Below are 17,375 nucleotides of genomic sequence, written 5' to 3' on the forward strand. Positions count from 1 at the left end.
TCCTGGCTTGTCTTCTCATGGGTCTTCCTGTCCAGTCTCACCACCACCAGGATAATTTTTCCAAAATGTCATTCTGCACAAGTCTCCCCCAAATCTTCCCCATTTTTAAAGATCGTGAGCCCCACAGAAGACAGGGCAGTGCTTAGTTGCCCTGGTTAGAACAGTGATTAGAAGAGTGTCCTGCTAACCAGTAAGCACTCAGTGAATGTGATAGATTAATTCCCACCCACATATTCTCTTCCAGTGTTTAGTCCAGTGCTCTTGGCACACAGTAAGTGCTTAATAAATGCCATTACAACTTTTCCCATCATATTCTGCTAATCTCTACATACAACACAATTGCCTATATTGGTGGACTGCAGGAAGCTGAAGGTTAGCCTTTCGAATAAGGATCAGAGCTTGAAAATTAAGAAATGTGAAGGAGCAGTCCTCTGTTGGAAATAATACAGGGGCCCTTTCACTCACAGAAGTGGAAAGTTTAAGATTTCAGGGGAAAACTCCATTTGAGAATCTGGGGGGCCTAATGGAAAGAGCATGAGCTTGGGAATCAGAGGACCTGGGTTCTAATCTTGTTCTGCGACTTATCTGTTGTGTGACCATGGCAAGTCTCTTAACTTTTCTGTGCCTCACTTACCTCATCTGTAAAATGGGGATTAAGATTGTAAACTCTATGTGGGACAGAGACTGTGTCCAGCTTGATTATCTTGCACCTAGCCCAGCCTGGCACGAAGTACACACATTACAAATACCATAAAATACAAAAAAACAAGCAAAAAAACCCTCTGGGATCCTCCATTCATATTGTGCCTCACCTGCTGCTGAATGTTAGAGGTTATGGCCACCACTTTGGGTACTTCTGAAGAATGGCTCTATCCTATTGAATGGGGAAGTGCAATGCTATTATCTAAAAATTACATTAAAGGGTGAAGAATAGCATTTCAGCCCTTTGGGCTCAAGCAAGAGAACCCAACCCTGAATACACAATGGATCAGAAGAAAATATGAGAAATCCATATCCTTACTTTGTTCACTATGTCACAGCAATTTGCAAAGGGCTACTGAGAGAGTGTACAAGTGGACTGCTGTGGACAGCTAACAGATTTGGCGAGACTCAGTGATCACCCCCAGGAATTAATCTTTTAACTGTGTTAGTAGTCACCTTATAACTGGGTTAGTAGTCCACCAAGATTTTCTAAAGTTTTCTCCTTAAGGATTACAGTAGCCCCATTTGGGGATCTAATATCCTCTTCTGGCTTAGATTCCTCATATGAACCCAGGGCTTTGGAAACTCCTTTCCTTTATTGCAGTGCTTTCACGGTTACCAAAGATGACTTTTAGACCCCTTTTGCACAAGACCCGGCAGGATGTTGGCAGTTGAACTGTTAAAGCTGTCTGATTATCCCTTCTTGAGATCACTCTGATGTCACCACTGTAATTTGAGCTTTGAGCTTTTGTTCTGGCTTTAAATAGCAGCTCTGGAATGAGTTTTCTACAGACTCTTTTGACTAGGCACCGAAGCACAATCCCTGAGCACCCAAGATAGATGAAAGCAAAGAAAATCCACCAAGCCTTCACCATGTCTACATCTCTAAGAGTGAGCCCATCTGTCCATGGCTACCACTTTGACACAGCCTCCCGCAAAAAAGCTGTGGGCAACATCTTCGAAAACATCGACCAAGAATCACTACAGAAGCTTTTCAAGAACTCTGGAGACAAGAAAGCAGAGGAGAGAGCTAAAATCATTTTTGCCATCGACCAAGATTTGGAAGAAAAGACAAGGGCACTGATGGCTCTCAAGAAGAGGACAAAAGACAAGCTTTTTCAGTTTCTGAAACTCCGGAAATATTCAATCAAAGTTCACTGAACTTTCAACAAAAGAGAAAATGGATGGAAAAAAAAATATTTTCGGAATGAAACTAAGTTTGTGAAATCTTAACAAATGCACTAGACTGCCAGCTGCCTTTTGAGCTTTTGCTAGGGCAAGTGAACCTGAAAAGCTGGTCAGCGTGATCCAAACCAATTTTATACACCTGAGAAGTCACAGAATAAAAGGATGACAGCACCGATCGAAAACTCTCCAACTATGAATGAACTGTTTCCAGTATCAAGAGGACAAGAGGATCCCATATGTAGTTAAGAGAAAGAGAGCAATATGAAGGTAACAGATGCAGATGGCTTGTAAAGAAACACATCCAGGAGACTGTTTCCCTAAGCCAAGCGGACTGAACTTTTTTACCAAGTCGAAAGGGAAAGAAGGTTCATTGTCTAACTTCTTCCCCAAATTCTTCCTTGAATGTTGAAAATGTTTCTAAGCCTCAAAGTTGTCTGTCGGTATGAAGGGTTATAGATCAGTAATTGATCACTTATTTGCATTTATTACAATGCCTTAAAATTGCACCATGAAGGTGTAAGAAGAAATTCCAGAGGTTGCATTCCTTCTAGCAGCTCTCTGCAATTGTGTGTCTATTCTCATTTGTAAAGTGTATTTTGTACATTTCAAACTGGTTGCGCAGAATGTAATGGAGTTCTTTCACTGAACTAAAGTACTGTGAAAGTTAAATGGATTCTTTTTCATTCTTACTTATGTTAATATGTCATGCTTAAAGATCTTATAGATAACTGCATTAGATAGAACAATAATATTATTCTTAGGATTTTGTGGAAGATGCAATAGTTTCTATTATTTATTGTACATGGCAAATGATCTGCTCTGCAACCATAATAAATTATTTTAAATGTAGGTGCTTTTGGTTTGCAATAATTAATTTTAAAAAAGGAAAAGGGTATTGAACCTAGTATTCTTGCCTAGGCACTTGGCTTTTGCCCTTAATTATATTGAATTTTAGAAAGAAACTTTCTGAAAGATTTTTTGGTAGCCAGCAGACTCAGTTCAAGTAAGGCAAAGGCTCATATTTTGTAGGCAGGGAGCAACCCTGATCTGATTTACCCTCAAATCATCAGGCATTTCAGCACTGAAATCCTAAGATTGTGCACTCCCTACTGCTTAGTACAGTGTTCTGCATACAGTAAGCGCTAAATAAACATTAAATGAATGAATTATTTCCCCAACATATATCACTGGGGTGTGGGGAATTTTCCATTTTTTCTCCATGTCAACATATGTCAGCCAAGTATAGAGAAAATTGATTTTTGAACCAAAAATATAGTGCTATTGGGCATCCGTTTGTCTCTCAGTAGCTTTTTTGTGTTCCTCAAAGTAAAGTTCCTGTCCCTTTGCTTGATTCTACCAAAGAAAGTCCTTGTGGGGGAAAACAAATTCGAAAACAACTTCCGCAATGTGTAATGATTTTCTTTCACACAGTGGTTTGGGATACAAAGAGTCTTTGTCGGATGATCTGTTCCTGTCTGAAAAAAGGGGCCCCTGAATCTCAGCCTGGAAGGGAATTTGAGGCCATGTGATTCAGCCTTCTACACCTTGGTTTTTCTAAATTTGACTTGTAGCCTCCTTATGTCCTACTCCCCCTAGTATCTCCACTTCCAAAATTCTCTTTGGAGCTCCCATTTCCTCCCACCCTTTGTATGATGAAGTCTGGGGATCCTGATGCTTCCCCTGACAAGCACTTCCATGCACTTTCAACCTCTTTTTAAATGTCTAAGAATACTTGTAAGGTGGTTGGAGGGGGAGAGGCCCAGAGGTTACTATTGGCATTGGTCTTCCAGAGGGCCCAGTACATTGTTGACTTCAAAAAAGTCTAGTGATTATTTCAATAACTGGCCCAAATGATTCTCTGAGGGTTTCACTGGCTGCTGAACATTTTTCAGGGGTGGAACTGAATTAAACTCCCTATAAGTATCGATTAAACTGGCCCTGTTCTTCTTGCAGTGGCCTCACCATAATGCATTACTATTAATTTTTGGTATTAAATCCACAACAAAGTAAACAAATTAAAAAGCAATTATTCTTTACAACAGTGTGAAGGAAAAATAAATTCTACTAGTAGATATATTGCAGGCATTAAGATATATTACACACACATACATGCAAAGAATTCTGGTATTTCAGGAGGGAGGGGTGATTAAAAAATCCCATTTAAATGGGGATACATTTCCAGTAGCCTATAAAAAGATGAGATGATCAACTGGTTCTTATTTTGCAAGAGGACCGCTTAAGACATGGTCAACTCCTTCTTTATGAATTGATTTATTCATTCAATTGTATTTTTTGAGCACTTACTGTGTGCAAAGCATTCCCTGTCCATTAAGAATTTACAGTCTAATAATAATAATAATGTAATGTTGGTATTTGTTAAGCGCTTACTATATGCAGAGCACTGTTCTAAGCGCTGGGGTATGCAGGGTAATCAGGTTGTCCCACATGAGGCTCACAGTCTTAATCCCCATTTTACAGATGAGGTAACTGAGGCACAGAGAAGTTAGGTGACTTGCCCACAGTCACCCAGCTGACAAGTGGCAGAGCCGGGATTCGAACCCTTGACCTCTGACTCCCAAGCCTGTGCCCTTTCCACTGAGCCACGCTGATGAGCTTACAGTCTAGAGGTGCCGCGGTCTTGATGGTAGCTAGCTGTGGCTCTGGCTGGTGTCTTGAGTGGTAAAACTTACTATAGAATTCAAACAATCGTGAAACTAAGGTCTTAGCAATTTATGTTTCTCATTACTACCAAAGAAATGGAGAAGCAGCGTGGCCTAGTGAAAACAGCAGGGGCCTGAGAGTTGGAGGACCTGGGTTCTAATTGCAACTCCGCCATTTGTCTGCTGCAGAACCTTAGGCAAGTCACTTAACTTCTCTGTCCCTCAGTTCCCTCATCTGTAAAATGGAGATTAAGACTATGAGCCATTATGTGGAATGAGGACTGTGTCCAACTCAATTATTTTGAATTTACCCCAGCATTTAATATAGTGCCTGACGCTCCTTAAATACTCCCCTTTTATAAAAAAAAAAGCAGCTATATAGCATTGAGACTCAGAATTCCCTCTATCCTTATAAATAGCTTACGTTTTGCAAATTAGGGTGGTATTTCAGTACAAAATCAAGAATCCTTTTTTTTGTTCAAGGAGCATGTGTTATCATAGTACACTGGCACTCCTCAATTGAAACAAGCCTGACAGTCCCAAATGTGGGTGTAATGCTATCTCACAAGTTAAAATTTAAGCTAGAAGCACTTGAATGTGTGGCAGGTGTAAACCGATCAATCAGTGGTATTTAGTGAGTACTTACTGTGTGCAGAGCAATGTATTTGGGAGAGTAAAATAATAATTGGGGTATTTGTTAGGTACTTACTATATGCCATTCATTCATCCAATTGTATTTATTGAGCACTTACTGTGTGCAGAGTGCAGTACTGTGTAAAGTACTAAGCACTTATGAAAGTACAATACAACAATAAACAGTCACATTCCCTGCCCACAACCAGCTTACAGTCTAGAGGGAGGGTGACAGACATCAAAACAAATAAATAAAATTACAGATATATACATAAGTGCTGGGGGCTGGGAGGGTGGAAGAGTTAAGGGAGCACATCAGGGCGGTGCAGAAAGGAGTGGAAGATGGGGAAAAGTGGGGTTTAGTTTGGGAAGGCCTTTTGGAGATGTGACTTCAATAAGGTTTTGAAAGAAGGGAGAGTAATTGTCAGATTTGAGGATGGAGGGCATTTCAGGCCAGAGGCAGGATGTGGGCGAGGGGTTGATGGTGAGACAGACGAGATCGAGGCACAGTGATAAGGTTAGCGCTAGAAGAGTGAAGTGTGCAGGTTGGGTTGTTGAAGGAGAGAAGTGAGGTGAGGTAGGAGGGGGAAGGTGATGGAGTGCTTCAAAGCCAATGGTGAGGAGCTTTTGTTTGTTGCGGAATTGGACGTGCAAACACTGGAGTTTTTGGAGGAGCGGGGTGACATGTCCAGAATGATTTTGTAGAAAATGATCCGGGCAGCAGAGAGAAGTATGACTGGAGTGGGGAGAGAAAGGAGGCTGGAGGATCAGCAAAGAGGCTGATGCAGTAATCCGTGCAGCATAGGATGAGTGATTGTATTAACATGGTAGCAGTTTGGATATAGAGGAAAGAGTGGATTTTAGTGATGTTGTGAAGGTGGAATTGATAGGATTTAGTGATGGAATGAATATGCGGGTTGAATGAGAGAAAGGATTCAAGGATAAAACCAAGGTTATGGGCTTGTAAGACAGGAAGGATGGTGGTGCCATCTACAGTGATGGGAAAGTCAGGGGGAGGACAGAGTTTGGGGCATGTTAAGTTTGAGGTGACTGGAAGACATTCAGATAGAGATATCTTGAAGGCAGGAAGAGATGTGAGGCTAAGAGAGGGTGAGAGATCAGGATTGGAGATGTAGATTTGGGTATCATCCTCATAGAGGTGGTAGTTGGTATAGATGGAGAATAAAAGGGTACCCAGAACTGAGCCTTGAGGGACATCCACAGTTAAGGGGTAGGAGTCAGAGGAGGAGCCTGAGAAGGAGACTGAGAATGAACAAGAGAAATAAGAGAAGTGGGAGAGGACAGAGTCAGTGAAACTGAACCAGGCACCGTAGTAAGCATTAAGGTGGATACAGGCATACCAGGTTGGACACAATCCCTCCCCCATGGGGTTCACAGTCGCAATCCCCAATTTACAGATGAGGTAACTGAGGCACAGAGAAGTCATGTGACTTGGCAAGGTCACACAGCAGGCAGGTGGCAGAGCCAGGATTAAAACCCAGGACCTTCTGACTCCCAGGCCTGTCCTCTATCCACTACACCATGCTGCTTCTCAAAAGAGTTGGTAGACATGTTCCCTGCCCACAAGTCACTCAACTTGTTTATGCCTTAGTTTCCTCATCTGCAAAAAATGAAGATTCAATACCCGTTCTCCTCCCACTTAGACTGTGAGCCTCAAGTGGAACAGGGACTGTAGGCAACCTAATTAACTTGTACCTACCCCAGCACTTAGAACAGTCCTTGACACATAGTAAGTGCTTAACAATACCATTAAAAAAGAAAAAAACAAAATGAGCTTAAAGCATATTTATCATAGAATTTTGTAAATGCCTTATGGCCGTTATAATTCAAGAGGATGAGCTAAAGCACCAAAGATCTTTGCATGTGAGGTGAGCGAATTTTTACATTTGAGTGGGATTCTGAGACTGGTATAAAAGTGAGGGGTTTTGGCATCTCTGACTTAAAATACTTTGCTTATAACTTGCTTACTGTAAATTAGTTCATTCATATATTGATTCATTCAATCGTATATACTGAGTGCTTACTGTGTACAGAGCACTGTACTAAGTGCTTGGTAGAGTACAATACAACAATAAACAGACACATTCCCTGCCCACAAAGAGCTTACAGTCTAGATGGTGGGAGGCAGACATTAATTTAAGAAATAAATTACAGATATGTACATAAGTGCTGTGGGGATCATGGAGTTGGGGAAGAACAAAGGGAGTAAGTCAAGGCAAACCAGAAGGCAGTGGGAGAAGAGAAAAGGGGTCGCTTAGTCAGAGACAGCCTCTTGGAGGAGATGTGCCTTCAATAAGGCTTTGAATCTGGGGAGAGTAATTGTTTGCTGCACTTAAGGAGGGAGGGTGTTCCAGTCCAGAGGCAGGAGGTGGGCAAGGGGTTGGTGGCAAGATAGATGGAGATCAAGGCACAGTGAAAAGGTTAGTATTAGAGAAGCGAAGTGTGCAGGCTGGGTTGTAGTAAGAGAGTAGTGAGGTGAAGTTGAGGGAACAATGTGCTCTTATAATATCCTGACTGGATTATTGTGTCAGCCTCCTCTTGGATCTCCCTTCCTCCTATCTCACCCCACTCCAATTTATTCTTCATTCTGCTGCCCGGATCATCTTCCTACAGAAACGCTCTCGGCATGTCACTCCCCTCTTCAAAAACTTCCACTGGTTGCTTATCAACTTTCTCACGAAACAGAAACTCCTCACTCTTGACTTCAAAGCTCTCCATCACCTTGCCCCCTCCTACCTCACCTCCTTTCTCTCTTTCTACTGCCCACCCTGTACACTCCACTCCTCTGCCGCTCACCTCTTCACTGTCCCCCATTCACACCTGTCCCACCGTCGACTCCTGGCCCAAGTCCTACCACTGTCCTGGAATGCCCTCCCTCTTCACGTCTGCCAAGCTAACTCTCTTCCCCTCTTCAAAGCCCTACTGAGAGCTCACCTCCTCCAAGAGGCCTTCCCAGACTGAGCCACCCCTTTCCCTCTGCTCCTTCTCCCCTCCCCTCCCACCTTTTGCTCCTCCCCCATTCCCTCAGCACTGTGCTCATTTGTATATATTATTTATTACCCTATTTGTTTTGTTAATGAGGTGCACATCCCCTTGATTTTATTTATCTTGATGATGTGGTCTTGTTTTTGTTTTGTTTTGCTTTGTTGTCTGTCTCCCCCCTTTAGACTGTGACCCCGTCATTGGGCATGGATTGTCTCTTTCTGTTGCCGAATTGTACATTTCAAGCACTTAGTACAGTGCTCTGCACATAGTAAGTGCTCAATAAATACAATTGAATGAATGAATGAGTGCTTTAAAGCCAATGGTGAGGAGTTTATGTTTGAGGCGGAGGTGAATAGGCAGCCACTGAAGTTTTCTGAGGAATGGGGAGATGTGCTGAACAACCTGGTTCAAGTGAACTATGTTATGCCTTTAAGCTACAATCATTGAAGCTGATTCAGTTAGATGCACAGGGCAAGAAAACTGCCTCAAGTTTCTGTAGGGTAGTTATAGGGGTAGGGTTTAGAGGGGATGGGTGGAGAGATTGTGGCCTTGTGGAAAGAGTAGGAGCCCAGTAATCAGAAGAATAAGGTTCTAATCCTGGCTCCTCCACTTGCCTTCTGTGTGACCTAAGGTAGATTAACTTCTCTGGACCTCAATTTCCTCATTTCTAAAATGGGGATTCAATACTTTTATTTTTTTCTTTGGTTTTTTTAATGGTACTTGTTAAGGACTTCATATGTGCCAGGCACTGTAATGATGATGATGATGATGATGTCAGTATTTGTTAAGCGCTTACTATGTGCCGAGCACTGTTCTAAGTGCTGGGGTAGACACAGGGGAATCAAGATGTCCCACGTGGGGCTCACAGTCTTAATCCCCATTTTACAGATGAGGTCACTGAGGCACCGAGAAGTTAAGTGACTTGCCCACAGTCACATAGCTGACAAGTGGCAGAGCTGGGATTTGAACTCATGACCTCTGACTCCAAAGCCCGTGCTCTTTCCACTGAGCCAGCACTGGGGTAGGTACAAGCTAATCATTTTGGATGCAGTCCATATCCCACATGAGGCTCACAGTCTTAATCCCCAGGCACAGAAAAGTTAAATGACTTGCCCAAGGTCATTCAGCATACAAGTGTAGGAACCAGGATTAGAACCCAGGACCTTCTGGGAGCCCCATGTTGGGCAGGGACTGTGTCTGACCTGATTCTCTTGTATCTACCTCAGGGTTTAGCACACAGTAAGCCCTTAACAAATACTATTATTATTGTAATTACTATTATAATTATTAGTCAGTAAATCATATTTACTAAGAGCTTAATATCTGCAAAGCACTGTACTAAGCATTTGGGAGAGTACAATGTAACATACGAATTTCCTTCCCATGAGGAACTATTACCTTCACTATTATAATTATTACTATGCTTTTTCTCTTTCTTCTCCACTGGTCCCCATTTACCCCATGCTAAGAGCAAGGATATTACAAAGCGTTCTTATGCACAGGGAGATCTGTTTGGTTCTCTTGCTCCAATAGTGGAAAAAGGGAAAGCAAGGAGGGAGGTTGCTTTCCTGTCCATTGCTCTAGAAGGTGCATCACTGCAGCCCCAGCTGGTTGAAATGAATAGGAATAATTATGGTATTTGTTAAGTACTTACTATGTGCCAGGCACTATACTAAGCACTGGGGTGGATACATATAAATTGGGTTGAACACCTTCTCTGTCCCATGTGGGGCTCACAGTCTTGAGAACTGGGCTCAACCTTCTTCCACAGTAACATATGCTTAATCACAAATAACTACACGAAACTCAGTTGGTAAGAATTCCTAGTCAACCTGTTTTCCTAACTCTAGTTTCCTTAAGTGAGAGCACTACATACATGCATATTTAATGCTTCACATTGACATTCACACTGCCCAGAAGATCTCAGATGGGATGGCAGACACAATTTAACTTTCACATGGGGGTGTTCTGAGCACTTAGGAGTTTATCCCATTTAGATGTGCCTTTCCTACACTGGTATAAATAATAATAGTAGTATTTGTTAAGAACTTACTCTGTGTCAGACTCTGTACTAATCAATGGGGTAGATGCAAGCAAATCGGGTTGGAAACAGACCCTGTCCCATGTGGGGCTCACAGTCTCAACCCCCATTTTACAGTTGAGGTAACTGAGGCACAGAGAAGTGAAGCAACTTGCCCAAGGTCCACAGCAAACAGTTGGAGGAACGAGGTTTAGGCCTGTGCCTCCTCCCAGGCCTGTGCTCTATCCACCTCACCATGTTATTTGCACTTGGCAGTTGTAGCCCCCATATGCATGAATGGAGTTGAGTTGGGGACATGTCCCTCTGTGGCTAAGTTCTCTACCATATCATCCATGACATTAGCATCCAGCCCAAATCCAACCAATGTCTAGGAAAAATTAGGCCTGGTGAGGGTCACTTTCTTCCATCAGAGGAAAATGTTATACATAGGCCTCAGAACTGTCACACTCACAGAAGTGTCTATAGATTTATTTGCTGCTGGCACTTCTTAATATCACAAAGATATTTTGCTTATATTAGCATTTGCATAAAATCAATGGCAAAATAGTTTTGCTTAGAGTATCTCTAACATTAAATTTATATCATTAACTCAGTTAGAAACTCTGAAGAATAAAGATTATGTTAAAAAAATTTGCTTACTTATTTTCAGTGGTTATCTGCATAAATTAAATTCTGAGCTATTCCGCAGTCTGCTTTCCTTGAGTTACGGTTTTGTTACTTATTTTCCTTATGTTTGTAACTCTTCAATGAGACGCTTACCTTAAGCACATTGATATCACCCCTCTCTCAGACCCTCAACAATCAACCAGTCAGCGATATTTAGTACTCACTGTGGGCAGACCACTGTACTAAGCACTTGGGAGAGTACAATTCAACACAGTTGGTTGTTGTGGGCAGGGAATGTGTCTGTTGTATTGTACTCTCTCAAGTGCTTAGTACAGTGCTTTGTACACAATAAGTGCTCAATAAATACGATCTAAAGAATGAATGAATGAATAGATCTTTGCTGACAAGGAGGTCACAGTACAGGATGAAAGAAGCAGCTTGACTTAATGGCAAGAGCATGAGCTTGGGAGTCAAAGGATGTGGGCTCTAATCCCAGCTCTGCCACTTGTCTCCTGTGTGACCTTGGGTAAGTTCTTCTGTGGTCTTCACTTACCTCATCTGTAAAATGGGAATTAAGACTATGAGTCCTGCACGGGACAACCTGATTACCTTGTATCTACCGCAGTGCTTTAGAACAGTGCATGGCACGTAGTAAGCACTTCACAAATATTATAATTATTGTTATTATTACATCCATCTCTAATTTACTTTGATGCCTATCTCCACCTCTAATTTGTAAAGTCCTTATGGGTAGGGACATTGTTTTGAGTTCTCCCAAGCACTTAGTACATTGCTCTGAACACAGTAAATGCCAATAAATTCCACTGATTGAATGAATTGGGTTAAACAGGGATCTTCAATTTTAATGTGAGCTGCTAGAAACAGATGGGAATCACTTTATCTTTGTTTTCTAAGAAATATACCATAAGGACTAACAGAAAAAAGTTCTTTGGGGAAATGTGTGATAATAATAATAGTATTAATAATATTCATGGTATTTACTAAGTGCTTACTATGTCCCAGGAATTGTTCTAAGTGCTGGGATAGATACAAACAAATCAAGTTGGATACAGTCCCTGTCCCCCATGTCCTACCTGTAATCACCTTTTACAGATGAGGGAACTGAGGATCAGAGATGTGAAGTGACTTGCCCATGGTCACACAGCAGACAAGTGGCAGAGCTGAGACTAGAACTCAGGACCTTCTGACTCCCAGACCCGTGCTCTGTCCACTAGGCCATGCTGAGCTTATCGCTAAGTGGACTCCTGACTCCTCCATTGCCCCAGGGTCAATGCCACTCCCCCTTCCCACATCCCTGTAAACATGGGTGCTAATTCTGAACTGCCAGACTTGGTGGCAGGAGCTGAGCCAGAGGAAGGCTGGGAACTTAAAATAAAAATTTTAAGAAGCAGGGTGGCCTAGTGAGAATAATCTTTGACTAGTGGAATGAGCACAGGTCTGGAAGTCAGAGGACCGGGGTTCTAATTCCAGTTCTGCCACGCCTACTATGTGGCCTTGGGCAAGTCACTTTACTTCTCTGTGCCTCAGTTACCTTATCTGTAAAATGGGGATTAAGACTATGAGCCCCATGTGGGACATCTATGTCCATTCTGAGTAGCTTGTATCTACCCCAGCATTTAGAATGGTTCCTGGTCCACATTAAGTGGTTAGCAAATAGTTTTTAAAAAGTACCTTCTGGCTGAGTGGATAGAGCACAGGCCCAGGAGTCAGAAGGAACCGGGTTCTAATGTGAGCTCTGCCACTAGCATCTTGAGTGACCATAGGCAATAACTTAACCTCTCTGAGCTTCAGTTTCCTTTGGGCATAAAATAGATTGTGAGTCCCATGTGTTTTTTTGTTTTTTAATATTATTTGTAGCTTATCATTGAGAGGATACTGTACTGAGCTCTGAGGTAGATACAAGCTAATGAAGTTGGATCCAGTCCAACCTGACCAAGATCACACAGAAGAAAAGTGGCAAAACTGGGATTAGAACCCAGTTCCTTCTGACTCCCAGGCCCATGCTCTATCCACAAGACCACATTGTTTCTCTTTGTCTATGAGGAACAAAGACTGCATCCAATCTGACAATCTTGTATTTACCCTAGTGTTTAGTACATAGTAAGCATTTAATAAATGCCATTATCAGTATTATTATTATTACTACTACTACCATGACTACTAATAAGGTGTTCAGTGACACATCTGTAATGGATAGGTGACAGACTAGCTGCAAACAGGACAGTCTGTGATCAAACCAGATGAATGCCTTTCCTGTCCATAAAAGTCTGGACAAGGGTGATATGAGAGACCTATTCCCTATTTTCTGTCCCTGAAGCAAGGGCCAGAAGATTAACCATTGGTAAAATAGCAATTTTTTAATGGTACTTGTTAAACTCTTACTTTGTGCCAAGGACTGTACTAGGCACTGGGGTACATACAAGATCATCAGGTTGCACAGGGACTCCTCATATGGCTCACAGTTGAAATAGGAGGGAGTAGGATTTCATCCCCATTTTACAGTTGAAACTGAGCCAACGAGAATTTAAGTGATTTGCTCAAGGTCATACAGCACAGAACTGGCAGAAACAGGATTAGATCCCAGATCTTCTGATTCCCAGGCCCATGCTCTTTCCACTAGGCCTTGCTGCTTCTTGGTTACGTCCCCAATGTACACCACACACCAGGGTCGGAAATAGCATTTTGTAGGTCTGTCCTCTGAACTGGAAGAGGACTAAGGATAACCCCTCCCCTATTGCAGAAAACAGGGCTTCCTGGGTGGAGTTGGCAAAGGGGAGTGGTGGGGATGTGGGGGGGAATATGTGTGAGTCCTGCTTCCTGACCCTAGAATAAGGCAGAGGGTTAACTGGGGGACACACACCCCCATCTGCACCCTACAGAAAGTTTAAATTCAATCAGATAGCTCCTAGATGCAGAACACCTAAGTCAATCTATTACTCATATTAATTAACCTTTTCTGTATGCAGAGCACTGTACCAAGCACTTGGGAGAGTACAGTATAACAGTCACATGCCCTGCCCACAAGAACTAAAGTTTGGTACCTTCTTATACCATGTTTAGGTTACTTTTTTCACTTTCCAGAAATGCATTTCCATAGAAGAGGCATCATTTATCATTGGAAAAGTTTGGTTTTTTTTCCACAAATTACAGTCCCATAGAGAGTTGATAAAAGTCAAATTGTGGGAAGTGCTATTTCAAGGAAACAAATTCTTCTCCACTTAATGTTGCTTTCCCCAGTGGACCTGCCCTGAATCTAAAATCAATGTGCTTAAAGACTGAGCAAAATATGTGACCATCTATGTCTCTGCTAGCAAATCTTTCCTGATGGGGATGGGTGCCTGCAGAAGGTCAAAAGCACATCAGAGGTCAGTGATCTTTGTGAGAGGATGTCAGAGGATTCATTCTTACAATGTAGGTGTGGCTGACTGCACTGCCTTGGAGGCAGCAGGGCAGAAGCTCAGAATGGTACTTCTCCCTTCCTGAGCACTCTCGGGTGCAGACTCCAAGTCTGACAAGGAAAACGTGCTGCGGTCATCACACCGGGGAGAAGGGTTGCTGCCCAAGGCAGAGCCTATTGTCAGAATCTTCTTAGTAACAAAAAGAGGAAAAGGCCTGTCAAAGTATTTCCTGCCTGCAGGAGCCATGAGCTTCCATTAATTCTTTTCACTGAGTCAGGCTGGCTCCATATGCTGGTGTCCAGTGACCCAAAGAACATGCATTTTCAGCATCTAATTTTATATGCTTTTCTCAGCAGCACTTTCCAAGGAGAAGGGTTTGAATAAGGGAGGATAATGCAAAATGACTCTACATTGTCAACACACCATATGTAGAGTGGCAGGGCGGTGGTAAGATGGTTGAAATTCTCCTAAAGACCATATGAAGAAATGAGCTGGCCATAGACAAGCAACAGAAAAGAACAGTGTGCTCTTAAAACCCAGAAGGTAAAGGGACCAAGAACAGAGATATGGTTTTGAAGGCACTGGGGGGAAGCTGGATATGACTGAACAAGAGAAATTCTGTGTTTTAATGGAAAAGACATGGTAACAAAATCAAGGGGAACTTCTCAGAGAAGTGGCCAGTCTCAAGATTTGGTTTCTTTCAGGGGTGAATCCTAATTCACATTTCCAACCCTTATCCCCACTGAATCATTTCCCCAAGATGTAGTGAGTATCTGAAAGATTCTGGTCAGTGGAATCAAAATGTGAAAAGATTTCTCCCCTCTGAATTGTGTGATGTGGAGCTGGGTTTGAAACACTTGACGGGATATACTTGTGCATCTGTGGCCTGTATTTCCTGTCAGGGAAACTAAAGGCACATTATACCAGAGTTTAAGTGATGGTTGAAGATGTTTGCATAGCACATAATTTAAAAGTGAATAAACCATGATGCAATATCCTTATGAGTTTCTCACGGGGCTATCAAAAGCAACCTCCAATCCTGTTTCAATTCATCTGAGACTCTTGATATGCAAGGCAAGGAATATAACATTACCTCTAAAAATGCCTGGCATTCATTTTTCTGTTTGTTTATTGCGAGGGAAGTAAAATCAATTTGTTTTCCTTCTCCTCCCATGCACTATTTTATTTCCCTAAAAAGAGAGCAGTAATCAGTCACTTCTGTATGAATCAAATTAAAGATTCACTAAAGAGTTACACTTTAGAATGTGTTACTCATTTTGATGAAGAGTAGTTGAAAGAACAAACTTCATAAACAGCATGCTGGATTAAACTACATAAATTCACTATAGAATGTGAAAATGCCTACTTTTTATGGTATTTGTTAAGCACTGTACTAAATTCTGGGGTAGATACAAGCTAATCAGGTCAGACACCGTCCAAGTCCACATCTGGCTCACAATCCTAATCCCCATTTTAGAGATGAGGGAATTGAGAACTAGAGGAAGTGAAATGACTTGCCCAAGGTCACACATCAGACAAATGGGGAGCTGGGATTAGAACACAGGTCCTTCTGACTCCAGTGGACAATCAGGAGCAAAGAAAACAAATACCAAACTGTATTCAATGCCCAATGGGTTCTAATTAATGGCAGCCACTGATGGCTGTAAGCACTTGAGGAGAGAAGTCAGATAAAATAAGGAATAACTCCGTTTCTGTCAAGGGTGATAATAATCTAGACCATCCACAAATGTTATAATGGCAACAGGTAACTGGATCAGCCATGTTTGAGGATAGCTGAACAATGAAAAAAGCAGGGCAAAAATAAGCTATATAGTCATATCATTTAGCTCAATCTAGGCAGGGAACTTGTCTACTAACTCAGTTGTATTGTGCTCTCCCAAAAGCTTAGTACAGTGCTCTGCATACAGTAAGAGCTCAAGCAATGCCATTGATTGATTTATTGACTGATCAATATTAATTGGGCCATGGCTGGCTTGGTCAGTCAGTTAGGGCAGACAATGTAGAAGGGAGCATTGGCCACACTATAATCCTTTCAGCCACTCGCGTGCATGGATGGGGTCTCACTCTCAGGAGTGACGTCTTTGAAAACATGTGGTTACATCGATAATTATTTTGCAATTTTCATGTGCAGAGAATTGACCTTAGTCATATTATAACTAACGTAATCGTGACCTTTCCTATTTCCTTTCCTTTTCAAGTACCCAGAACAAATATTGAAACGGTTCTAAGAATTTTATATCTCTCGGAAAACAGGAACATTATTTTACGCCTGGGATTCAGATTGGTCTATTCTGCTTTGAGGGCTGATGGTCTCAGAAGGCTCCATCCTGGAAATGCCGTCCTCTCAAACATCTGAAACTGAAACGTAGGGGACGGGAAATAGACTAAATTAGGGCCCAAAGGGCCAAGATGAATAAAAAAAGTCTTTCTGCAATGAAAGAATGTTTATAACTCAGAATCTTCAAAGTGAATATTTTGCCTGTGAGCTGAAATCAGGATTTTGCAGAAGGACTTTTCTGCCCTTCACATATTCCCTGTACTGAAAAGTGTGGTATCTTATTAATATGTGCAAGACCCTGAGATACTGGTGACATTATAAAAGAGACTTGGTTTATGTATCCTTATATTCTGTCTCTTCCCCTACCTGTAATTCATTTTAAAGTCTTCCTCACTAGATTGTAAGTCCCTAGAGGGGAAGGATTATGTATACCCACTCTGTTGTATTGTGCTCTCCCAGATGCTCTGTTCAATAAATATGATTGATTGATCTTGATGACATTTCCAGATCTAAGATGTGATTTGTGGCCCCCACTAAGTCATCTGAGGACCCTCATATCGTCTAAGAAAATTAAATCATAGCAGAGCTTAAAATTAGCTCTAAGTGTGTTAGAGAAAATCAGGCAATCAATCATACTTAGTGAGTGCTTACTGGGTACAGAACACTATACTAAGTGCTTGGGAGAGTATAAGAGAGTCGATAGACATGTTTCATGCCCTCCAGGAAGCAATGCGGTCTAGTAGAAAGAGCACGGGCCTGGAAGTCAGAGGACTGGGTTCTAATCCTGGTTCCATCACTTACCTGATGTATGACTTGGGGCA

General features: G+C 42.0%; 1 protein-coding gene across 1 annotated transcript; it reads left to right on the plus strand.

Annotated features, from left to right (window-relative positions):
• The first annotated feature begins 1,259 nt into the window (after positions 1-1,259).
• Positions 1,260-2,739, plus strand: TCIM (transcriptional and immune response regulator). Its single transcript, XM_007664677.4, has one exon. It carries the CDS (start codon positions 1,543-1,545, stop codon positions 1,861-1,863), a length of 321 nt encoding a protein of 106 aa, XP_007662867.1. The 5' UTR covers positions 1,260-1,542; the 3' UTR covers positions 1,864-2,739.
• The last annotated feature ends 14,636 nt before the right edge of the window (positions 2,740-17,375 follow it).

The sequence above is a fragment of the Ornithorhynchus anatinus genome, chromosome 5, assembly GCF_004115215.2.
Source record: "Ornithorhynchus anatinus isolate Pmale09 chromosome 5, mOrnAna1.pri.v4, whole genome shotgun sequence".
In the NCBI taxonomy this organism is placed as follows: Eukaryota; Metazoa; Chordata; class Mammalia; order Monotremata; family Ornithorhynchidae; genus Ornithorhynchus; species Ornithorhynchus anatinus.